We start from the raw sequence: 25687 nt of genomic DNA, 5'->3' as shown, positions 1-25687 counted from the left end.
TACTAAACTTGCATTCCTTGGAGCCATTTTAATCTAAGACAAAAATTAGATTAAAAATAAATACAAATAACAGGCACTATTATCACAAAGGAGATGACAAGCAAATATGGTTTAAATCCAAATAGTGTTCAGTCATTGCTTTTATCACACAGAGCCTAAAAGTTCAGAAAATACAGGCACCTGTGCCGCTGCTTTCCAGCTCCTCAAACACAACTACAACTGAATTAATCTGGTCCCATTTGCTCCTAAAAATTCAAACTATCAGACAGAGTTTGTCTTCTCTGGCAATTTGCTTGACGCAATTACAAGAACCAAAACATCATCCATTCTGAGAAGATTTATTAGTCACCATAATACAGGAGCTAAAACCCCAGCTATACCAACAGTCCTACAGTGCACATGACACATTCTTACCAATACACAACAATTTTATGACATGCTGAGCCTTTTGGGGTAAGAAGAAAATACTCTTGAGATATGTGGTGAGAAAAAAACTCTGGAAAATCCTTTCACCAGAACAGGATATTGGTTATTCCTCCCGAAGCAGGTTCTGTTGTTTGTTTTTTTAATTATAATAGTAATATAAAGGGCAGACACTTGGACAGCGAGTGCATTCCATCCTGCCCTCTGTAACCAGCACTTCCATCTCCTGGCCCAAGAACTGAGCTCAAGGAGACTTAGATCACTGAATTTCTAATTATAAACCCGTTAAGGACGAGTTTACAACTACCTCAAGCTCAGGCCACTCCTCTGCAAATAAGAAAATGGGAGTTGCCAGAGAAAGAACAAAGAGCAATTCAATATTTTCCTGCAACACAAATGTGGTGCTTTGGGACTCCCTCACAACACCCTGGCTGGGACCCCCAGGGTCGATTCATCCTTCCCAAACTAACCCCGAGTTTTCAACCCCCAGTGGCCCAGGGCAAGAGCCAAGGAAGGAGTCACAGCTCTTCTGCAGCCCCAAGGAGAATGATGATTCACTGTTTACCAGACTGACAACACCACTCAGGACCCTAAAAATAAATTCAAACGGCTGAGAGAGCACTGGATTAGAAAACCATCCCCTTGTTCTGATGCCATACACATTTTTATTGCTATGTTTGGCAACAGAAATTGGCCAAGATTAATGGTGAGTGCAAGGAATAAAACTAGAGCTGGAGACTTCTTAAGTAGGAGACTAGTTCTCCCTCCTGCATCTTTTCCCCACCAAGTGCCCAGTGATGTTTCAACACTTTAATTCCCTTTCCCAAGGAGGTAGTTCTACTCCTTTCATGGCCAAATTACCATGGCAAGAAAATCCACATTTAGATTTATCTCTAACAGAAGCACATTCAGGCAGCAGATATCCCTTTCTATTAAACGTGAAAATGGGAAAAATATCACCATTTCTTTTTTGCCTTCAAATACGTATTGTCATAAGATGGCTTGTAACAACAAAAATATTTAGCCATAAAGAAAATAATCTCCCCAGCACTGCTACAAGTATTTATGCACAGTACCATGAAGTTGTACAATGTCTTAATGCACTTCACCCATGGAACAGCTAAAGAAACATTGGCCAAATAGCTTTCATTTTACATGACTTATTTATTGCTGCCTCACAACCTCACCATGATGCACCTCCCTTTGCTCACCCGACTGTCAATATTTCCTTCCTGCAGCTCCAAGTAAAATAAACACATGCTAACTACTGTCAGACAATCTCAGGACCCAATAGGCTTCAATAAATAAGAACACTTGATACAAATGAATTTCCAGGCAAATATAAACCATCACCTTCCATGGAAGAAAAATCATTCTGCAATCTGCATCTTCTTTTATAAGAATAAATGCATGAACTGTTTCAAAGTAAAATACTCAAGAAACAGCCCCATGCATCTTTCTGGGCTTGAGTTTTTCTTTACTGCTTTTCTGATGTGGTTCACACAGACACTGACAGGAACAGCTACAGAACAAGATCTTCCAAAAAGCACCTTCCATGGGCCACTGGTTTGTAATCTGCTGTGACCTGGAAGAGCTCCCGAGGGCAGCAGTTGGGTCATTAGAACATTTTAACAGCCACTTCTGGAGGAAATCCATACCAAGATGGTGAACCATCACCCATTTAGTTTTAAACAGTTTCCATTCACCGTCAGCAGCATAACAAAGCCCACTTCATAGCAGAATCAAAAGAGTCATTATAGGGAAGAAAGTTAACAGATTTGGCTGCTATCAGGAAGGGGGGGAAAAAAAAAAAACAAACTGAAGCAAAGAAAGCTCAACTTGGTTTAATTTATACTTAAAGCTTTTAAATAGTAACTGCATACAAAGGCAGAAAGCAGGGAAATATAGTTATCAAATTTTCTGTTTAGGAAAAAAAATAATCCTCAAAACGTTTGCCATTATCATAAGCTTCCCCTTAAGAATAATCTCCAACCAAACAATGTGGCAAAGACAAGTCCTGTATTTCTCCACTGAACTCCAATCCCTTCCAGCATCACCCACACAAGGATAGAAATCCTCAGATTAGCAGTCTGGAAAAAAAACCCCACACACAGACATCCCCCAGTACTGCCTCAGGGCTGGACACCACAGGTCTACCCCATGGCTACTTCCATGGTAGGGAACAGGTAAAAAATCTCCAAAGAAAACTGGTTTCAACATAAAAGCAAGGCTTTTGTGGCAACCCAAAAAAAGATCTCTGACCTCAACCTTCTGACGCAGTGATGGATGGGTGCTGTCACCCAGAGGAAAACATTCAGTTTTCCTTCAGATTTGTTTTCTGTATTTGAAGATGCAATAGGAGCAAGAGACTCACACTCAGAAACCTTCTTGCATCCAGCTCCTCACAGCTGGCTGCTTGAGAAAGCAGCTCACCAAAGCTCAGCCTGGTAAAGCAGGGCTTACAGACAAGTGACAAATTAGGATGATTTCATCCACATGAACATGGCCTGTCAAGGAACAGCAGGAGCAGAGAACCACAGTCCCTGCCTCCTTCCCCTGTCCCCCAGGACTCTACTAAGACAACTTCAGATCCTATATGCATCTTTACTAAAAGCCAAAGACTTGTTTAAATCCATGATAAAAATCTAGAGGCTTGTTTTAGCCTCATTGTTAGCCCCAAAGTTTCCTTATTTCAGTGCATCTCCATGTTAATACTGCTCCCACTTAAGCTATCTGGATTGGGACTCAAAAGCCAAGAGCAGGGTTGTGAGAGCTCATCAACTGCTAATCATTGCTTTACCGATCTCAAGGATATTTCCAGTTACTAACCTGAGCTACTTGTTGCAGTAATCCTTTCTCTAGAGTGAAATCACTGGGCAGATCAGGGTGTGCAGCGTTTAAGTCCAGCTCTGGCAAGTGGACAGCACAGCAGGAATCGGTCCACTATTTCTATGGCTTCTCCACTAGGTTTTACCCCCTGCATCAAACTCCAGCTGACATAAAACCACTACCTTTTTTACTGTTACCTTTTGCCTCTAAGCTTCTTTAAGCTTACACTGGGCAACTTAAAAGCTTGCTCAAATATAACAGCACTGCGCTGCCGCGAGGTTACACAGACATATCAAGCTTCCCTGAGAAAATGGAGTATTGGGAATTTTTTATTCAGATAGTCCAGTTCAACAGCAACAAGGAGCCCAGCATTTACCTGGCACTGAATTCCTATGAAGGCAGTCAGCTCCAAGGGGTAAATTTTAAGATGGATAAAATAATAGGTGATATTTTTGCCTTGTCTTAAGTATATCTGGGGCTTTCCCTCTTCCTTGCCAGAATCTTCTGCTGGTACTGCTGCCTGCAGCTCCCCGGGCTCAGCCCTGCCTGTGCTTACCTGGCCAGGTTAAGGGACATGGGGACCCCAAACTGTGACAAGCATTTGTCTTCCCAGCCTGCAGAATGACAGTGACAGGCACGAAACTGCACAAGCCCCTGCCTGCGTTCCCATCTTTTTTATGAAAAAAGGCAAAAAAACAGTGACAACAAAACTGCACAATCAAGGTGGTTGGGTGCTATCTGCTAAGGAAAGAAACCTTAATCGACAGGCTTTCAACAAGCTTTGTCCGGGTATTTTTCTCTGCTACTTACATCACGTATTTCTACCCAAAAATACACCTTAAAACAAAAGAATACCACACATGATACCGTACAGAGCTCGCAGACCAAAAGCTTAAAACAGCAATATTTACTGCCTCGATTTGATAAAAAAAAAAATGCCGACCAAAAAAGCAAACAAATGAATAAAAAAAAAAAAAAAAAAGCAGCAAACCACTCTCAAAGCGTATCACGAGAACAGGATCAGACAAGAAAGCGAGGCCACCCCTTCAGGACCAGGGGAGAATTAACCTGCATTTCTCCATCCCATTTACAAGCTTACGACTCCGCCACCCATTTTGTTTCAGAATGAAGGGGAAAAAATAGTAAAAGGAAAAAAAAAATAAAAAAAAAAATATTATCTCAACGGAACAGACGAAATAGCCCCCGAGAGAACAGGGATAAATCCCCTCTGGTGCCTCTACCTCGCAGGGCAGGTGATGCCGCCGCAGGTGCCCTCCTCGGGCATCCCGCGTCCGCCCAGGCCATGCCCCGGGTGGGAGCCCCGTCCTCTCCGCCCAGCATGGGCTGGAGGCGATGCCGAGCCAGGAAGCGCCAGCACGGGAAACACAGAACCAGAATGAAAATATATATAGGAGAGAGGACGAGAGGTAGGGAGGGCGCAGGAGGGGCTGGAACCGCGCGGCCAAGGTTAACCGCGGACGGGCAACATGGTGGAGGCTGCCGGGGAGCCCCGACCCACCTTCCCGGGAGGAGGAATGGGCGAGCCGCGGGTGTCTGAGGATGGAGGGCAGCTCTCAGGCGGCGGCGGGGGGCCGAGATGGAGGTGACAGGAGGCGGGAGGCGAGACCCAGGACCGCGGCAGGATGAGGGGAGAGGGCGGCGAGGGAGGCGCCGGCGAGGCTTCGCCCTCAGGGCGGGCGGGCGAGCGGCGCCTCGCCCGCGGGAGGGAGAAGGACGGGCTCACCTGCCATAGCGGGCTGGAGACGGCAATGGCGCTGGGGGCTGCGGCTCCGCTCCGTTCGGGCGGCAGCGGCGAGTGCGGCGCGGCCGGGGCCGGCCCGGCAGGCAGAGCACGGGGCGGGCCGGGCCGGGCCCCGCTCCGCCCCCGACAAGATGGCGGCCGCAGTCTTCAGGGCCGCCCTTCTCCCCTCAGGGCCCGGCAGCCATGGGCGCCAGGGGTGGTCGGTGGCTCAAGCTCTGGCCCGGGGGACGAGGACGCCTCCAGGTCCTGTGGCGGGGCTCGATTCCCCTGGAGCACTTCGTCTTGGGGAGGGTCTCTCCGCAGCCCCTAATAAAATGGTACTCACCTGGTGTTACCCCAGCCCCTAATAAAATGGTACTCACCTGGTGTTACCACAGGCTGATGGCCCTCAGCCCTGGCCCTTTCTGGGGATTTTTTTTAGGGAAAAACAGAGCAAGCCGGGGTTGGGGGCCACCTGGGGGGGGGAGGAAGGCTACGGAAGTTGAACCCTCAAAAAGATGGCACCTCCACCACACCCCATCCCTCTTCCTAAAATCTCACACATTTGCAGAGTTTTCTGGCTGGGAAGATGAGGCAAATCTCAGAGGAGTCCCCTCCAGCACATGGGGTTGGGTGTTCTCAGCCACAGAGCAGACATCTGCTGCTCCAATACTCCGAAGACGGACACTGCCCTTCTCCCATCCCTCCTGGGAAAGCCTGAAATCCCCAATGGCTTTTGGTAAACTCACCACAGTTTCTCTGCTGCCCTTTCCTGCAGGTGCAGTTCCTGGACGTGGACGTGCCAAGGCTCCTGAAAGTGGGCTCCTGAAACCCTGGCTCCTCTCCGGGCTCCTGAAACCCTTTGCTGCTCAGTGCTTCTCTGGGACGCTGTGGCCAAACCCCTCCAGCCACCCTGGGTAATTTCTACCTTTTCTCCCGCGATGAAGCCCCAAACATCACCATGCTGACTTATCCTTGAGATAATGTTGATGGGTGCTGAGCTTCGTTATTTGACGAAGGTACCCCACAGGTCAATAGGAAAACCTCTGCTCCCCAGACCAGTGACACTGGGTGTAACCCATTGCATCATTTTACCCAGACTTGCAATTCTTTGTTGATCTTTCAGGTCTTTGCCTTCATAGTTGCCGTTTGTGCAGAGTTTGGCTACTGGGAGTGTTTACCAAGTATTTGTTCACCAGCTGTCCAGCCCCTTCCATCCTGCTGCCCCAATAAAGAAGGTTTCATAAGATCCCATTAAAACCCAGGAGCTTATTTTAAGTCTACAGACCCTACAAGGCCCCTGGAGCATTTGTGCTTCTTATCCTCATGCATCATTTTTCCACATTCACTGCTATACTCTCCTTGTTAAGCTTTTAAAAGGCTTTCAAATGAGCCATATGGAGAACTCTATAGGACACGGGTAAGTCACAGCACACCTCTTGGGTTGCTCTAGATTATGAATATTGATCCCTTAGCATTATTCAATACCTGGCTTTATCCCAAACATATTCAGGGAGTTAGTGCAGCTTTTAAATATTAATAGCCTTTGTTTGTAAGGGTAGAGGTGCGTGGAGCCAAGATGTAAGGGACATTTTATAATGCAAGATTGATTGAGACTGCACCAGTTTTGCTGTTAACATGAGTTTGTACAGGAAGATGGATCATATGTATTCAGTGATGCAGTGTCCCTGTGAGGACTTCCTGTGTTCAGAAATCATTGGAAGACACAGGTCTTTCTCCTTCCCTCTCTCTCTCTCTCTATATATATATATATTTAATTTTTTTTCAGTGTTATAATTTCCTAACCTGCCATTCCCCAGTGAAGATGGCAGAGTGAAAAACAGGTCACATGCCAAGAGACCTGCAAGTGTGAAGAACAGATGTGAGAATCAGTCACATTGAAATGTAACAGATAAAGAGACCTTGGGGTCATGATAATCCCAAGGACATCCAGGGCAAAGATGGTAAATGTGGATTTAGCACTTCCAGAATTGAATCTGACGTAGCTAGCCCCCCCTGGAGTCCTGGGCTCAAAACCAGGAAGACATTTTTCAAGCCTCTATTTTTGTTAAGTATATAAACTACCTTGCAGGTGGCCTTCCGTGCAATAAAGTTTCAGAAATTACCCCAGAATTTCACTCATTTAGGGAGCCAGAGACCTTTTTATGCTGTCACACTGGCTTGCTAAATAGGTAAAAAAAAATTTACTGGGAATATTACCATTTTTTATTTCTGCTAATAAAATCTAGTGAAGAACCATGAGGTATTTATGGAACTATTTGGTCACTTTCTGCCTGAATGACTACCAGCAGCACAAAAAAAGTTGGAAGAATCATACACACAGGATGTGCACATGCACATCCTTTATAACAAGGCTATCAAGAAAAACTAGATGTCATTAAACATTTAGCGTGCAAACTCCTGAGATGCTAAAGACGACACTTTCCCTTTGTTGTGTTCTTCTCTTTGCTAAATCTAATCTTGGAGATTATCTGAGCACCTCAAAGGTCACTCAGAGATTTACCTGAACAGGTGAGGTGTTGCTGTGTCTGGACAATTAGTCAAAATGGAAGGCTTATGCCAGTCTTCCTAATTCAAACAGTGCAAAATATTTACCATCAAAAAAATATAGCTTGAATTCCTTCTGTCATTGCCCTACCTGGCCTAAATTCCTACAACACTGACTTTCCACTCCCAGAGTCCCCATTCCTCCCTCTGTTCTTTATACCAAGCAGTCATTATGCTTCCTTTAATAATGCAGGATAAATATTATAATCTTACTGCAATCACAGTTGTAATGATTAAAGAGATCATAAACAAATAGTGCTTTGTGAGATCTGACAGCCTAAATCACTGCAACATCTCCACAACAGGGTGGAAGCAGGGACTTGATTTTCTTGTGTAAAAGTCTCCATAAGAAGAGATTATTTTGGAACAGTGGAGCCAGGGCTGCCTGTGCCCCCTCTCTGCAGCCAGAGGATGCAAAATTATTGCAAGAGTCTGAGCTAAGTTTTATTAGAACATTTCCCAAGCATGCCAGCTTGCTGTTTATTTCTTCATGGCTCTGTGCAAATCAAGTGGTAAGGACAGGACTACAGAGGGTCAGGGTTTTCCTGAGATGCAGCATGTACATTACTGGCATAAATTTAAAAGCTGAAACCTTTTTGGCTGCCAACTCTACTGTTAACTCAAAATTTCCACTTAAAACCAAAGTGTTGCCTCCACTGGGACATGAAGCATTGACCTGAGTACAGGAGCTCCAAAAGACCATATCAAAACTTCACATGAAGTTATACCCAGGGATTATTGTTTTGGAAGTGGGATCCAACACTCATTTCCAGTTTCCTATTGTGTTTTCTTAGTGTGTTTTGTCTTTGTTTTTCTTAACAACATAAAACAAGGAAACCTCACATCAAATTAAGAATATTTTATGTGAATCCCATAGGTAGAGTCCAGGAATTAAAAACAACCCAGCACAGGTGTATATGGATAACCAGAACACCTTTTACTGGATCACACAAAAGAAAAATGAAACCACTGATATTTCAGCAGCTGCCTAGGAGGTGGAAGAAAACACCCCAAAGAAAAGGCAAAAAGGTTAGCAACTCACCAACAGTGATATTTTTGCTTCTTATTCTGGAATATGGAGTAGTAACTGTAAGGAGAAGAGAACACTGAACTGGACAGATCCTGGCTGGCTTTCAGTTTTTTAACATAAAGCTCCTCTTAGGAAAAAAAAAAAAAAAAAAAAAAAAAAAAAAAGCTGTATACCACCACCTAGTGGAAAACACCACTGCAGGTTCCTTGACCTACATAAATTTATAATTTATCTCGGGGACAGTCAGGACTTGATTGCTGTTTCCTCCCCTCCCCCATCTGATACAGAAATACAGTTAACTATATATATTTCTTTCTAAGAACTATTTCTAAAACTGAACCTCAGATTTCCTGGTCTGCCACCTAAGTCCTAGTTTTGTCATGTACAAAATGGAGGTAGTGAGATCCAGGAAGAATTGTATGAGGTTTAATTAGTGCAAAGTGTTCCTAATAGCAAATAAGGCTTTTAGTCCAGGGATCTCATACTACTTTGGTCCAAGTACTCAAATTACTGAGGCTTCAGTCAGCAATCCAATAGGCAGATGTACTGCTGTGCTTGCTGTACGGAAAGATAAACAGCAAGGGTTGCAAAGTTACAGCTGCCTGAATTCACATACTAAATCAATAGATGAGGAGGAGGAAAAAAAAAAACCTGCATAGTTGCAGAATTGTTGCGTTCCTGTTGTTGTATCAAGATGGTTTTTACCTCTGGTAGCTTTTAGAGAGAGAAGACCTTCCTTCAGCTCTGTATATGCAAAGTGTTTTGTAAATGGAGCCCAACCTCTGTCAGCCTGCACAGTCCCAAAACAGCTTCATCTGCCCCTGGCTATAGAGCTGCTCGGCCCCCGTGGGATTCATCCAAATATTATCAGTCAATGTAGGGAAGGAAGAGTAAGAAAGGAGGCTTACAGTAACACTAACTCAACTGGACAGCTTGTGCTTTGGATGAGAAGCTCATTTTCTTGATGCTGTTGTGTCTGGTACCTCAGGGGCTGTACCAGGGAGATGAGATTTGCTGAGTCAGGAGATTTGGCAGAGGAAGGAGGAGATGGGCTCAGTCAGCTCTTGGAGTTCATTCCCAGTGGGATGCACAGCCCCCAAACTAGCCAAGGAGAGTCCTTTAATCTCTGGAAGAGTGGGAGCAGGAGGGGGCAAGGAAAAGAGCACACATTTATCCTCCTTGGGCTCTTTTTCTGATGGGTTTATCACCAATACTGCTGAATAACTGGAGCCTCCTCTGAGCTGTTGTGGCAGCAGAGAAGGTACTGCAAGAGCCCCTGGCTGGCAGCTCCTGACAGCTTTGCTTTGCTAGTGCACATTCACACTGGCATTTTGCTTGCAGCTACCCATCAGGTTGAAAAAGCCCCTGTCATTTGCAGAGATGGTCTCCAAGCAGGAAAAGCTGGATTTTGCCACCTTGCATCAAGTTAATGTGTGTCTGTTAGTGCTGTGGCAGCTTCCTTTGACAGACACGTGCAGGCAGGATCTTATACCCATCAGTCATTATCACTTATTTTCACTTAATCTACTTTCCAACGTGAGGATATAGTACACAAAACCATTTTAAAGTCCACTAGAGGAATTTTTTAGCACAGGTTTTCTTAAGCCACCCCCAGTGGGAGTTCAAAGCAAGGTCCTTTCCTTTGCAAAGCACAGAACCCTCATGGTTACTGACTCCTACCTCAGCAGAGAAGTGATAGCAGAGAGAGAAAATCCCTGGCTTAACCTTTCAGTGCTTGAACCCACCTGCAAGCAATTCTGAAAGAGTATCTACAATCTGTTCAGAGAGGAAGGATGGTCTTGGATGTTGTCATTACTTTAATCCACTCTCTCCCCATGACTCATTTAATTCCTTGCAAAAAAAGACACTGATGTCAGGAATGACAGGAAAAAAAAAAGATTGCTACAGAATCATCCTTCTGTGGCAAGGGACAAAATAAATAAGTGTGGTGCTGAGGCATGAGTTAAAGAACAAAACAGGCAGCTCCACAACAATCCCTCAGCAGAGCTGCTTCTGAAATGGAACTGTCCCAGTCATGCTGGGCAGATGCTGGGAACTGTAATTTACACACAGCAAGAAGAAGAAGTCCCTGAGGCAGGAAGGAGATCTGGGCCCAAACCAAAGCTCAGCAGTCAAAAATCAAGAGCTGGAAACTGTGGCAGTACTTTTCAGTTCCTTCTTTCCCTGACAGCTGAACTAATGCTAGTCACAGGAGTGCAAAGCAGGCAATTATAGCAAGTGTGGATGCCACAGGGCTGGACAGGCTGACTATTTATAGTTCTCCCCAGCAGAGCTCTCCCACTGCACACAGGTTAAGGTCCATGCCTTGGAGGGCTCACAGTGTAAATAAAAATAGAAAAAGGGAGGATTAGCAGACCCTCTGACAATGAGAGCCAAGGCTCAGAGGTGAAAGGATAAAAAGGAAATCCACAGCACAGCCTGGAACAATGAAACCTAACTTCTCCCCACAGGTTGCCTTTTATTTTGTTAACTCCTGCTCTGCTGAAGTGCCACCTCTTCACTGCTCATCACTAGCACCAAATACAGCATCACTGAGGTGTTCTTGCAAGTTCTGGCCAGGTTATTTTTCCTCCAGGGGAGCTGGGCTGTGCCCCTGCTCTTAACTCCCTCCTGAGACCCAAGTCCATGACCCACTGGCAGGGTGGGAAGCATCAGACCAGGAGTGCTGGGATGCTGACCCTGCTTAAAGGGGATGCTAAAGATCCAGGAGTGGAGCAGGATGCCAGCTTCAAGTATTCAGCATCTCAGGCAACTGCAGATGCAAGTCAAAGATAGTCTCCTGTGTTTCATGGGAGGATTAAAATATGAGCTGTTTGGAAGTTGAACTTTAAAGTGTTGTCTTAGCAATTTGCAATACAGTCACCCCAACAAAGAGAAACCTTTACAAATCCCATTTTTGTATTTGAAGTTGGAGGCCATCCACTGGCCCTATTTTTGGCACACATTTGAACCATGTCACAATCCGGCCTCTGTTCTTGTGCAATAAAAGGCAGAGAGAATTCACTTGACCTGTAGTATCAAATACAGAGAAAATGAGACATTTGTCTGGAAAAGAACCACCCAAAATAGCAGTAAAGATGTCATGCTGTGCCATGAACTGCTAGTGTGGAGAGAAGAAAAATAAGTATGATAGGAGCTGGTAGACTTTTTCTAATAACATAGTAATGAAAACTGCTAGAAAATTACATGGTGATGCTCAGGAGTATTTGCAGGACCAGAGATCTCTCCCTTATACATTAAATGCACTACACTTGTAAGAGTAAAAAATAACCCTTGCTGAGGTGACTTCTCAGCTTTCTTCAAGGATTTTTTCTAAACCCACCTGACATTTCCCTTGCTAAACAGGACTTTTAGCTCAAAAACTGATGCTGCTCTTGCATAACCAAAGCCTCCCCTGGCAGCTGCGGTTTGGTCGATTGGTTTGACCACTTGTGTTAAACATGATGCAATGCAGGACAACAAATTCAAGGGAACATCAGGCTGGAGCACCATGAAAATGCTGCCTCCTATCTGAAAGGGCAGTGGGGGGAAGAGGAATTATTTGCCCTGGTAACAGCCCATGGAAAAGCACAAAGACCAAGGGGTAGGATACCTTTGGAAACGTCTCATGGTCCCTACACTTCTTACAACCCCTCACTGCAATAATCTAGAGTAGACAATTATTACTATATTCATCTTCTATCTTTCCCTTCCTCCAAGAAGCTGGAGAAAGAACCCAGAAAACCTGACTGCGGATAAATTAACTTTCCCCCATCACAGCAGCAGGGCTGTTTGTACCACGCATTTCCCACTGACAAGGAAAGAGAGGTTAAAACCTTGCATGACAGGTTAACAGCATAATTTGCAGCAATAGCTTAAATAAATGGTTGCAGGCAACAAAGACTAGAAGGCAGCTGAACCTTTAAAGATGTAAGAGCAGCCACTACTTCACTCCAAGTAAATATTTCAAAATAAAATTAATTAGTGGTCAGTAGTGGAATTTTTTTCTCCTTTGTTTTAACAGCCTAGGCTGAAATGGTGATTCCACACAGAAATTATGCTTTCGGTGCCAAAACTGCTATTTCACTGGAGTAAAAAGAGTCCTCTCAAAGAAGATTCATCACAGTTTTGTTCCTCACAGTAACTGCAGCAGAACTGGAAAAGCTCTATCTGAACCTCACAGGTCTGTGTTAGTGAGAGACAAGCCCTGAGAGCTGCTCCAGTGGTGGAGGACAGCATCTTGGCTCAGGATCCAACAGGAGTGCAGTGTAGAGGAAGGAAATGTTCACTTCCTGATTCTTGCCATAAGCAAGGTCTGTCCATGCAGGTCACAAAAAAAGACCACCTAATAACTGCCTTCATTCCAATTGAAAGAAATCTCTTAACACATTCCTAGACAGGAGTGAAAGGATATAAGGAAAGGCCTCAAAGCAGTAAGTACCTAACCAGCAGAAACCAAAGTCTGCCTGAGCCTGGGGAAGCCAAACAGTCTGCAAAATCATTTGGAAACAAACATTTCTAATCCACAATTAAGCTTTCTTCCCAAGATTTTTTTTTTCTCTTTTTTCCCTTGACCCATGGCTCTGTCTCAGAACGAAGCCAGTTCTCTTGGGAAGGAGGGATCTGCTGGGGCTCACTAAACTGTCTGGACTATTTTTAGTTAAATCCAGCATTCCTAAAAACCTCAGGCTGCTTGTGTATTAAGGGAGGAGAAAGGAAACATTGTGAACGTGCACATCCACGTTTCACATGGGGAGTAGAGAACCCAGCCCTGCAGCATGAAAGCATTGCTGGCCTGGATGCAGAGCTCTAAGGGAAAGGCAGGGAATGTTTATTTTCCCCAGGTAGAAAAGACAGAAAATAAAGGCAGGGTTGTGCCTTGCCCACGTTGGAAGCGGTGAAACCAAAGGTCTCTGCTAGCTGTTGGCAGATCAGAGAGATCCCAGGGCCAGGAAATCTGCACTTACCCTGCAACTCCAGAGCACTGAAGAAAGCACCAAGTGGAAAAGCAGCCGAGGAGTCCCAGAGGTGCTTTGCAGGAGAGATCTTGCTGGGAAGAGGAGGATGAAGACCAGGACCAGGAGCAAGCTTCAGGAGTGGTTTTGGGAGAGGCAGAAGCTGTCAGGATGAAGAAGCTGTTGTATAAACAGGGTGATGCTGGGGACTTTTAAGGACCAGGGATAAGGAGGAGGAGTAGGGAGAGAGCAGAGCAACTCATTTAGACCAGCACCTAAGTGGAGTGCAGGACAAATCTGATAAGAAAGGACAGAACTGTTGTGTCATCTCTTCCTGCCCTGCAGGGTTTTTACGTCTTTTCTGCTGAGCAAAATGCCCATTGTGTAAGAGAAGCAGCAAAGCACTGAGCCTCTCAGTGGCAAACGTTGCTGAATTTGGGTAATTGGAGTTGACAGAAAGCAAACCAGGACCAAGGGGCTGCACTGAGTGTTCCTGCATGACGGGCACCAGAAAAACAGGAGAGATGCTGCTGCAGATTGTGCTGCTTGTTCAAATTAAACATTTGGTTTATGGATGGGTTTAGAGCATGGGGGTCGTGTCCAGCAAGCTCCAAGGGAGCTCCATCTCACCTCTCTCCTTCCCTCACCTCCACGGATGTTTTACATAATTTCTACTAAAATATTTTCAGGACTTAGCTCAGCAACCTGCTGGTCAGCCCAGCCTCCTTTAACAACCACCCTGCTCTGTGGTCCAGCATCCAGGGTAAGGTTGTCCAAAAAATGAGAGGAAACATGAGTCAGTGCTGAGAAAGAAAACAAACAAGGAGTTGGAAACTCAAGTTTCCTTCTTGCTGCATCACCACAGGGCAGACCCTGGGTCTTGCTCTTCTTCCCAACCTCCATCAGCACAAGCATATGGAGACCTTCAGAGAGAATAATCAACAGTGATGCCAAGGAACAGAAATAACACATGGAAAGTTGCTACCTGGCGTATTTCCACTCCCTTTTCCAGGATGCAGATGCTTCTCTGTAGAGGGAATGATGTCTCTTTACATGGACAGATCCAAAACGATGAACCTGTAAGAATCACAACACTGCCGGCTTCAACCAAAGAAGGACTGACAGACCAGGAGAGGGCAAGAAGCCCTTCAGGGCTCTGGCTTCTCTCAGACCTGAGGCTCACATGGTGTCCAGGCTGGTCAGACACCTCACCGCCCCTTCCCCGCTTCAAGCAAACCACAGAAGCACAACTTCTGCCACTTCTTTCAAGGGTTTATGAGAACCATTTACAAAATACTTTGACTACTTCTGGCTTTTCCAGTTGCTCCTTTCCATTGTGGAGTTTATCTCCATCCTGCCTATTTTTGCCATGAGCCCCTTCCAGGCAGGGATCCTTCTCCAGGACCTCCCCAAAGGGGCATTACCCATCACCTCAGAGATGCAGCATTAGATGCTTGCTATAAAGCCAGTGCCAGAGCTGACAGAGCCCCTTGCATGGCTTTTAGCACCATCTCTGGGTGTGAAGCCTCTCCTGGAAGCCCTCTGAGGTCCTTTGGTGTAGGCAGCAAGTTGACTCTTCTGCTGTACACTTGAATGTCCCCACCTGGTGCCAGCCTGATGCCTGACTTGCCTTCTCAAGGGAAATGGGCCGTGGGAAGTGTTAGAAAACTAATTACATCTTTGAGTCACTAGTAGCCATCTCCACTGGTGGCTTTTGCAGCACCAAGGCGCCTCCTGGAGAGGGAGGAAGAGGCCCCATTCTGCCTTGGGGAACACAATATGCCAATAACAGTGAGCAAATGGAGCAGAGAAAGAGCCTTTTTGGATTGAGCATCAGTTTCCAGGGCTTGTAGTTAATATCTGCAGCTACCTGTGCCTCCTCTGCTGCCTTGTTTGTCCCTTCCAGGTTATTCACAGGTTTCAGACAGGTTGTCTGCTTCAGGGAAGCTCCTCTGCTGGGAGGATGCCTGGTAACTTCAATAAGCTTTGTTTACTCCAGATGGTAAAAAATTAATTAAAACCCCCAAGATAATTACTTAAAATGAGTCTTTATAAATATACTGGGGGAAAATTTCTCTGGGATTGAGGGGAGCTCAGGCCAGAGGACTGTAGAATCACATTCCCAAGTGTCTTTCCAGCAATTTCATGGTATTAAATAAAGTATGTAATTGTATAAATACACTGCACAAGAGCAACAGAAGAACATCACTGATGATGCATGAATTCAAGCACTCATAAATTAGAGAAAAGCCTAAAATCTGAGAGCCTGTTCTTTCTCCAGAGCTTCTGTGCATAATAACACCCATCAAGCTACATAAATGCCAGCTATTTTTTTTTTCCTCTGAGACAGCTGCCCTGCTGAGTGCCCAGAATGGATGATGCTGGATAAAGCAAACAACTACTCAGTATGATCCTCATCCATCAGTGTCTGACTGGAGCCTATTTTGTGATTCAAGACCAGAAACTTCCTATTACCCTCCTTGCTGTGGTGAGCCAGTCAGTTCACTGCAAAGCCACATGATTTTACAGGAAGGGGAACTGAGGAGCAGAGCCATGAGCTGTGGGTTTTGGCAGCAGCATCTGCCACCTGGGTCAATAGGAAGGATGCAGCTCCACACAGGGGAGGCAGCAAGAGGAGCCAAACCAGTCCTGCAACTCACACCTGCCGGTCCACAGCATGGCAGGAGTGAGAAGGAAAATTAAAAAGACCTTGTTGTAATATTTTGGTGTTTTTGCTGATTCAACCAGCTCCCAAATGGGAGGAAAGCACCATCCTTATGTAATGCTTTAAAAAAAGAGCTGACAGCACCAATTACATCTCAAACCTCTACCACAGGAGCCCCCCTGTTATGGAATGGACCAGGCTCAGGGAGTTTGGTTTTTTTTTTTGAGTAAAATTTTCTTGTTGCTTCAGTTAAATGTAAATTCATGCTAATTTGCAAGAGAAAATCCAGCCCTGGCTATTTGCCACACTACAAGATGCCTATTACACATTTGAACATCTGGAGGCTTATACTCAGGAGAAAAAGCCATGCTTAGAAGGCAGTGTGTCAACCCAAAGAATTAAATTCTCTGGATGTCCATTTTTCCATTGCTCTCCCTACCTTTTTTTCTTTCCCAGAAGCATCTCCTTTCTTCCAAATTGGATATAAAAACATCCCTGGAGAGAGGATAATTTCCCTGTAGCCTCATGCAGACAGCCCCATGGGCATTAGGGCAGGGACTGCTCTTTTTTTAAACACTGTGCTGCCTGAGGACTTTGCTTCTGTCAAATAAAAAATAAAATTGCCTTTTCCTCCAGAAATGTCAGCATATTCTTCTCCTGTCCCCTACATTTACTCATCTCTCTTCAGCAGCCCAGGCTTCCCAACTTCCTTGCATCCTAACAGCCCCACTTGAAGGCCTCTCCTCCCTCTTCCTTCTCCCATCTAAACTTCCCTCTTGCTTCATCTCTCCTTGCCCCAGGCCCAAACAAATCGACATTCTTGACCCCTAAGAGAGGCAGATTCAGGGGTTTGCATCAGCAGCTGCTCTCATGGCCAGACACAGCTTTCATTGACACATTTCAGCTGCTGCTGAGCTCAGAACATGAGAAATTCTGGGAAGCAGAGCACAGGGGAATGCCAGAGGGATGAGGAGCAGTGTGACACAGCACAGAACGTGCCCAAGCTCTTGTCTTCAGAGATGGAGATCCTGAATTCAGTCAGTGATTCCTCAGAGCACAGCACTGGGGCACACTCAAGCCACTTCAGTTAAATGAGGGAAGAGATGGGAGCTAAAAAAAGATCTTGGCTCAGGCTCTGGGTTTAATCTAGAACACTGCAGAAGGAAAAAGTAGTGATGGGAAGAGCACTTTCAGAGCAAGGTGTTCATCCAGCACTCATCTCCCCATCTCCATGGGCCTGAAGGCTCCACAGAGGCTCCAAGGTGACCTTATAGAACCTTCCAATATCTGAAAGGGCTGCAAGAAAGCTGGGGGAGGGCTTTGGACATGGGATGGAGGGAGAGGATGAGGGAAATGGGTTAAAACTTGAAGAGGGGGGACTGAGGTTGGACATGAGGAAGAAATTCTTTATTCTGAGGGTGCTGAGCCCCTGTCCCAGGTTGCCAGGGAGCTGTGGCTGCCCCATCCCTGGCAGTGTCTGAGCCCAGGTTGGGTGGTGCTTGGAGCACCCTGGGCTGTGGGAGGGGTCCCTGACCATGGCAGGGCTTGGAACTGGGGGAGCTTTTAGGTTCCTTCCAACTCATTCTGTGCTCTGCACCACCAGGGATCCTGGCCCCTCTTCCTTTGAAAAACCTTCCCTCCATGTGAGGTACCCCTGACAATGCTGGAGTCACTACCAGTACCAGTACCAGGCTGTGATCCCACAGACACTGCTCCTCCTGCCTTGCACAGCTGGATATCTGCATCCTGAAACAAAGCAACCAGAGCTCTGGTGTCTTTGTACCTTTCATAAGGGCTGCATATGAGGTTCAGAACTGAGTTCTCCTGCTGCACCCAGAGCACCCTGGAGGTAATTCCAGCTCTGCCCCAGCCCAGGGTCCTGGGAGCAGATGGAGCCACCCCAAAGCTGCTGGCTCAGCAAAGGCCAACACTGACTGCAGTAGTGATTGGAAGCAGGGGGCACCAGCAGCTTCAGCCAAAGTCTTCATCTGGTTGCCCAGAACAATCTTCAGTGCACACCCAGCTCTGTGAATGTGAAAAAGAGAAGCTTAGGATTTGTACACAGAATATAGTGAAGTTTATTTGTAATAAATACATCCACTTGCAGCACTATGTGTTACACATTTGTTTCCCAGGACACTGTCTTCATCTTCACTTCAGGAGGCAAACAGTTTTTACTGTACCTAAAAAGAGCTTCCATTCTGCTTTCCCTGAATAACACATCACTGCAGCTAGCAAAACAATAAAAACAGGATTTACTTAGTACAAACTATACAGAGATTTTCTTTTTACTGGGCTAGGGAGCTATGCACAGGGACAAATATACATACAGACAGCTGGAATGCAAGTGTCTCTAATATCCACCCCAGTCAAAACTAAGATTTCTGGTATTTAGACACTTGAGTCCTGGTCCAGATTCCAATTCTCCTCTCTGTATCCATTCAGTTTGTTTAAAAATAAAAAGCAAGATACAACAACTGTCCTTTTAAAGGAGAAACAGATTTTGCCAAAAGTAACAGTGGCGTGGGAAACAGCTTCTGAAGAATGTTTTGTTGAGGAAATAAGCTTGGTCAGTCTGACAAGAGGAGCAAATGCACTCCACGTAAATTGTTTCATGCAAGTAAAGTTTTCCTTTTTTTGTCCACATCTGACTTGCTTTGCTCCAGAAAAACACAGGACAAGTAGATTGAAGAAGCATGTCTGATAGACAGAGAGCAAAAGGAGAACTTTAGCTACAGTGTTTGTCTGCAAAGGTAAACCTGGTGACAACCACAATCTCACTGAAAACTAAAATAAAGTCTGGAAAACAGAAAAAAAAAGCCAAATATTTTCATTACTCAAACTGGTTCATCTATTTTTCAGAAAACTTCTAGAAATGCCTTGCTCAAGAAGAACTTCTTACAAGCCAGCAACATTATGGAACAGAAAGAGGAAAAATACAATCAATCACATGGTTCTTCCCACCTCGTGTTGCAATCCCTTTGGTCAATTCCCTGGGTCAAGTCCCAGAAACCCCAACTGAAAAATCTGCTCCACCTCAAAACCAGAACTGGCATCTTGTGACCAGCAGATCCTTCCTCTACAATCTTAACAAGCTCCCTCCTGAGGTCCAGAGTAGCTAATGCCAGCTCTTATCACCAACCTAACTATAAATGGGATTAAATATATGGTGTTCAATCATCAAAATCTGGGATATCATCATAGGAGTAGCCCCGGTAGCCTTTGGAAGCGTAGTAAGCGATGCGCAGGTGGTAGAAGCCTGGGAGGAACACGAGGATCCCGATGATGAGGACAGGGATGGCACGGTCTGTCCCCTGGGTCAGAAAGAGACAGAGAGTCACAATGTCAGGGGCTGGAAGGGACCTCAAGAGACCCTGGAGTCCAACCCCCTGCCAGCACAGATCACCCAGTGCAGGTCACAGAGGGTGACATCCAGGTGGGTTCCGAGTGTCTCCAGAGGGGACTCCACAACCTCCCTGGGCAGCCTGGGCCAGGGCTCCCTCACCCTCACAGTCAAAAAGTTTTTCCTTGTATTTACACAGAACCTTCTTTCTGTGCTCCAGCTTGCACCCACTGCCCCTTATCCTATCATTTGGACATCACTGAGAAGAGCCTGGCTCCATCCTCCTGACACTCACCCCTCACATCTTGATAAACTTTCCTGAGGTCACCCCTCAGGCTCCTCTCCTCCAAACTAAAGAGCCCTAAGCTCCCTCAGCCCTTCCTCAGCAGGGAGATGTTCCACTCCCTTCAGTATCTTTGTGGCTCTGTGCTGGGCTCTCTCAAGCAGTTCCCTGTCCAAAGTGACACAAGTGAGAAGACATCTGTATGGGCAGGGAGCTTTCTTTATTCATCTGTATGAGCAGGGGGCTTTTTTCTTAAGTACTGCCTCAACTATTGATCCCCAAGGCCTGGCTTGCTGTCAAAAACTAAAAATTCATCTGAAATCTGAAACGTTTTCTTCAGGCAGAGCTCAAAGTCCTCTCCCTGCTATCTCCTCCTTCCTACAGGAAACCCTCAACTGAACTCCTTCAGATAGGAGGGGTGGCTCCTCCTGGCACTAATCATGAACCAAACCTGCCGTGCTCAGGCTGGGTGCTGCCTGTCTGGCTGAGGGAAAATTCCCCTATCTGGGCCTGGACAGTTTCCAGCACAGCCCAGAGGCTGCTGGCCCCACACTGATAAGCAGCAGCTGCCAAGTGTGAAGCAATTCCCTACAGCACCAGGTAAATGAAGTGGGCCACAGAGGAGCACCAAGTCACCTACAAGAAAACCGATCTCTTTTGCTCATGCCTGGAGAGGTTTATTATTAATATACCATATTATCTTCACTAGAGGAGTGATGATTCCAGCATGAAATCTTTTTTCCAGGAAAGCAAGCTGACCTCTGCCAGGATGGAGCAGTGAAATGAAACTCTACTGCAGAGGGGACAGAGACACTCAGCCCTCCCTGGCTGATCTCCAGCAGCTCTGAACCTGCTCCAACCTTGCTAAGCAAAGCCACCAGGTGACTTTGCTGCCAGAGGGACAGGGGTGCTGGAATCATACAATCACAGAATGTCAGGGGTTGGAAGGGGCCTCTAGAGATCATCCAGTCCAACCCCTCTGCCACAGCAGGATCACCTTGTGCAGGGCACAGGAACACATCCAGGTAGGTTTGGAAAGTCTCTAGAGGAGACTCCACAACCTCCCTGGGCAGATGTTCCGGAGCTCCCTCACCCTCACAGTAAAGAAATTTCTCTTCATGTTGAGATGGAACTTCCTATGTTCCAGCTCCAACCCATTATTCCTTGTCCTGAGCACTCCTGAACAGAGATTGTCCCCTTCCTCTTGACACCCAACCCCAGATCTAAGGGATCACTTTCTTACTCTGAATTTCTGCACTAACCAGCACAGCTGATGGGAAGTGAGGCAGAACTTGTAACCCAAGTGGAAATCAAAGCACTTACCCCTTTGCTAATGTATCCTGCCAAGAGCAGAGCCCCTATAATAATGAGGAAGGTCCCAATCATGAAGAGCACAATGGCCAGAGCTATCGCCTTGTAGGGGATTTTTGGTGGGCTCTTCTTGAACTGGATGGAAAAAAACCCAAACATTAAATAGGTGAACTCAGCCCAGTCCCCCTCCCATCACAGCAGAAATGACATGGGACAAACTGCTAGAGCAGCTCAGGTGGCCCTTCTGTAGGAATCCTGCCCATGGAGACCCTGCTGAGCCAGGGTTTGCACCCTTTGCTAAAAGATCTGCTCTGATTTTAACCAAAAAATATATCTGAACCTATTAAACAAGCAATCTTGTTTCCAGAACAGAAGAAGGGCTGCAGAGGTGCCTGGCAGGTAGCTTTGCACCCAAGCTGGGGCTGCTTTTCTGAAAACTGCAGAATGGTTTGGGTTGGGAAGGACCCTAAAGATCATCCAGGATGAAGACAAAAGCAACCTGCTGTGGAGATGCAAAGCTACGGCAGCCTGTCCTGCTAAGTCCGGTTCAAAAGAACAGCAGAGAGAGGCTTTTCTTCTCCAGCTTTTACCTGCAGGTCAATGTATCCATCATCAGTGCTGGAGAGCTTGGAATATTTGACTTTGCTGCTGGGAATCCCAGCAGACAGATTTGTACGTGACGGCATCATTCCAAGGAAGCCTGAGCAGCAGCTAGAACCTGGAAAAGCAGGAGCAGCAAAAAATCAGAGCAAACTTCATGGTATGAGCCTGAGACACATGGATCAGAGAAATAAATGTCAGGCCTATAGGAACCAAAGGGCACCTCTGTTGATAAATTAAATCTTTCCAACCTAAGCTTTGTATTTAAGTCTAAAATACAAAAGCATGGATATGTCATAGAACCAGAGAATCACAGAATGGGTTGGGTTGGAAGAGGTCTCAAGACTCATCCAATTCCAACCCCCTGCATGGGCAGGGACCCCTCCCACAGCCCAGGGTGTTCCAAGCCCCATCCAACCTTCAACACTGCCAGGGATGGGGCAGCCACAGCTTCTGGGGGCAACCTGGGCCAGGGGCTCAGCATCCTCACACCAATTTCTTCCTAATGTCCAACCTCAATCTCCCCTAAATCTTCAAGTTTTAACCCATTTCCCCTCATCCTCTCCTACACCCCAAAGCCCTCCCCCAGCTTTCCTGTGGCCCCTTCAGATATTGAGAGGTTGCTCTGAGCTCACCTGGCAGCCTCCTCTTCTCCAGGCTGAGCAGGATTTCATAGAGCTGCAACAGGGCTTGCCAATATTTGAAAGCAAAGTCAAATTGAGGCAGAACTTGTGTTGAAAACAAGACAGAAATTCCAGAATAATATTTGTTTCCAGCAGGGAAATGTCTGAGGCCCAGTTATTTCTAAACAGGGACCTAGCAAATCAACCCAAACCAGAACAAAAAACAGCAGCTATTCAACCAAAAGGATATTTTGCAATAGTTATATATTGCAAAAACAAAAACCAAAACAAAACAAACCCAAAACAAAACAAAAAACCCCACTGGAAAGTAAACTGCAATGGAACTGCCACTGCTGGGGCAGCTCCAGTCATGACTGAGGGAACATGAGGAGGGGATGGGGTGGTTACTGGATAAGGGAACCAAAGAACCCCAGCAGGAGCTCCTAAGTGTAGCCACTTGGCTGCTGAGCTGCGAGGGAGGCAGGGCTCAGGTTCAGCTTTATTTAGTTACACCAGAGCCAGACCCTGCAATTTTCCTGTGCTTTGGAGCCAACCCCTGTGTGGTTTTGCTGCCAGCAGGGACAGAGCCAGCTTCCTTACCACCTTGCAGCCCAGCTTCTCAGGAGGTGAAACCTGGCTCCAGTCCTGCCCACACCTCCCCAGCTCCCCCAGGGCCTGACAACCCCTCTGGGTGCTCACCCACAGCCTTCAACCTCTGCTCCACAGCCCAGGGCTGAAGGCAGAAAAGAGACTTCCCACCCTTTCCAACTTCAACAGATTTTTTTTTTTCTTTGACAAAGTATGGAATGGAAAGAAACCAAAGTGCACACCCCAGCTGTTCAACAGGAAGGGACAAAGATGCTTTTTCCATAACACTATCAGGCAGCTAAAGGTAACAGCACCTCTCCAAAACTTTTAGTCCCACTTGAAATCCTTTGTCTCCTTCCTGCAAATTGTTGGCACTTTTTTTTTTTTTTCCCCTGTAGGAAACCCCAAGCACAGACAAAACACATTTCCAGCCCCGTTGCTAATGGAAACATCACCCACTCACAGGGTGACAACACACCCCCTCAGTTCCTGACACATCCATGTTCCAGATGACAACAACCCCCAAAGCCTCCCCTTGCCTGGGGTGGATGTGCAGGCATGGACCCCCCCCAAGTCAGTAGATCTGAAATGTATCAGACTTCCTGATTCTCCCCCATTTTACTCTCAAGCACCACAGGACTTCTTCTGACTCTCCCATTGTTTACCAGGCTCATGGCTCCCCCCCAATTAATAAATGTAGATTTTTTCCAATTTACACTTGCATTACCTGTCCTGCCCTCTCCATTACCTTGCTTGCCCTCAGAGCGGTTCCAAACAGTGTTTATCAATATGGTGACGAGCACTTTATATATTATATATATATATATATATATATTAAAAAACAAGAAAGAGGCTATTAAGGACAAAGGCAAAAATAAAAAAATTCTCAGACCTCACACTAAGCTTCACCCTCCTCGTGCTCTACGTTGGTTCAAGCTCAGAACGAAGTGCTGTGCTCTTTAGGAAGAAAATAAACGCTGGACTGTGCCTGTTTCCCACCCCCCTGCCCTGCCCGTCCTGTTCCGAGCCCACGAGCCCTGGGGGAGGCAGGAGCAGAACCTCGCCAATAAATGCAAACATTGCACTTCAAGCTCAAATCCTGTTTACCCCCTAAATAAAAGCAGTGGTTTTGAGCAGTGTTTTTTTCCTCCTCTCTCCGCCCAGGAAGAGGAAGGAAGGGGGGATGTCGTTTCTTGCCCTTTGGGGAGCTCCGATCTCCCACCTGATGCAAGAAACACCCCCGGCCCCCTCCCTCCAGCCCCGAAATGGTTCCTCTGTGCTGACCTGGAAGTTCACAACATGTCTGCGAACTCCCCTCCCTATCCCCCCCAATCCTTCCCCCCAGCTTCAGAACACGGATTCTAAGAAAGGAGCCAATAAATAAATGCAATTCACACCCCCCCCCGGCAGCAGATCCTCACCCCCGCCCGGCGCTGCCGCTCCATCCCATCGCTCCCTTCCGCACCGCGGAACCGCACAGGAAGTTTATGGCTCATGGACCGCGTTTCCTTCCAGGTTATGGCAGGGGCCTCTTGCTGGCTCAGCCCTGCTGGGATATTTTCTCCTCCTGCCTCAGCTGGGGAGCCGGGATGGACCCGTCCTTGGCTCGGACCCACCGGGAGCGAAACCCCCGGGAGCGGAGCCGATGTCCCGGGGCGGGGGTTGGATCACATCGCTCCTCCAGCGATAAAAATCAATTCGGGTTTCTCAAAGCAGGTGTGAAATGACACGGAATGAAAGTGTCCGCCCTCAGGGCTCTGGTGACTGAGGGGTTTAACCAGGGAATTGTTCCTGTCCCTGGAACAACGCGGACACCGGGAGGAGGCTCTGCTGGGGATCTGCTTCCTCCAGCTGCTCCCCAGCGGGACCTGCAGGCACTGCCCTGGTTCCAGCTCCTCTCAGCTAATCCGCTACACACTGGATTTACAGCCTGAAAAACCTCAGCTCTTTGAAGTTTAAAAAAAAGATTCCCCCTCCCCCTTTATTTTTTTCTAGTAAGAAAGTCTAAATATATTTAATTTCCAAAGCTTCCTCTCTCTAACACTGAGGAGCACACTCAGCATTTACTGAGCCTCCTGCTTTGAAGGCTGGTTTGGGTTTTTGTTTTTTTTAAAGGGAGCATCTGAAGTTTGGATAGAACAAAATAAACATTTAACCTCAAAGATTTATCCGGGAAGCTCAGTGTGCACATCAAAACTTTAACCAGGATGCTTCTTACAAGACAAGACTACTTCATGTGGTCATTGGAGCTGTAAAAATAACTGCACCACTTGGCTCCTTTTTGTGAGGTGTTTATGAGCAGAAAGAGCATAACTAAGAGTTTGGTAAGCCCCACTACAGCAGGGGGTTGTGCCCAAAAGAATTTGCTTCCATCACCAGCCCAGCTTCCTGCACACCACTGCAAATCAGAACCTTCCCAATCTCAACTCGAGGAATCTCCCATTCCTGCAGCTCCTCTTTCCTTGCTGCACTCATGGGTCCCACCATGGTGATCCAACCTGAGAAGCATCACAAATCCCTCCTGCTTATCCAAGGTCTCCACAGCTCCTCTTCTGGACAGTAACTCTGCAAATGCTGAAAAGCTTTAAAGCAGCTGAAAGTGTGGGTTTTGAGAGGTTTTTTTCAAGGTACTCAATCAATTCATCAGCAAGAGGATAAATGGGGCACAGTCTGGGGACAACACAGAGCTCGGTATGGGAGCTGAAAACCAAGCAGGGACCCAGCTGCA

General features: G+C 46.5%; 2 protein-coding genes across 9 annotated transcripts in view; both read right to left on the bottom strand.

The window, feature by feature from the left end:
* Positions 1–13817, bottom strand: part of SLC23A2 (solute carrier family 23 member 2) — a 56637-nt gene extending 42820 nt beyond the window's left edge. The window contains exon 1 of one of the 6 annotated variants that reach the window (XM_030464077.1): positions 13559–13817. The gene's annotated coding sequence lies outside the window, so the exon portion shown is untranslated. Of the gene's footprint in view, positions 1–4771; positions 4956–4996; positions 5098–5376; positions 5438–5554; positions 5679–5742; positions 5829–13558 lie in introns of those variants that run through there. The other 5 variants (XM_030464078.1, XM_030464082.1, XM_030464081.1 and 2 more) reach the window with 5 other exon arrangements.
* Positions 13818–18265: 4448 nt separating this feature from the next.
* On the bottom strand, positions 18266–24829 carry TMEM230 (transmembrane protein 230). Of its 3 annotated transcripts, none has more exons than XM_030464134.1 (4): positions 24381–24829; positions 21739–21866; positions 21161–21283; positions 18266–19525 (listed from the first exon to the last, which is right to left on the bottom strand). In XM_030464134.1, the coding sequence occupies exons 2-4, from the start codon at positions 21835–21837 to the stop codon at positions 19385–19387; spliced, it is 363 nt and encodes a 120-aa protein (XP_030319994.1). In that variant the 5' UTR covers positions 21838–21866; positions 24381–24829; the 3' UTR covers positions 18266–19384. The 3 variants fall into 3 exon arrangements, with proteins under 3 accessions (XP_030319994.1, XP_030319992.1, XP_030319993.1); XM_030464132.1 differs by lacking the exon at positions 24381–24829 and adding an exon at positions 23071–23149; XM_030464133.1 differs by lacking the exon at positions 24381–24829 and adding an exon at positions 22384–22432.
* Between the last annotated feature and the right edge of the window lie 858 nt (positions 24830–25687).

This window comes from Calypte anna, chromosome 22 (genome assembly GCF_003957555.1).
Source record: "Calypte anna isolate BGI_N300 chromosome 22, bCalAnn1_v1.p, whole genome shotgun sequence".
Taxonomy (NCBI): domain Eukaryota; kingdom Metazoa; phylum Chordata; class Aves; order Apodiformes; family Trochilidae; genus Calypte; species Calypte anna.
The sequence above is the reverse complement of the archived record's forward strand: the minus strand, read 5'-3'. Positions and strand labels throughout refer to the sequence as shown.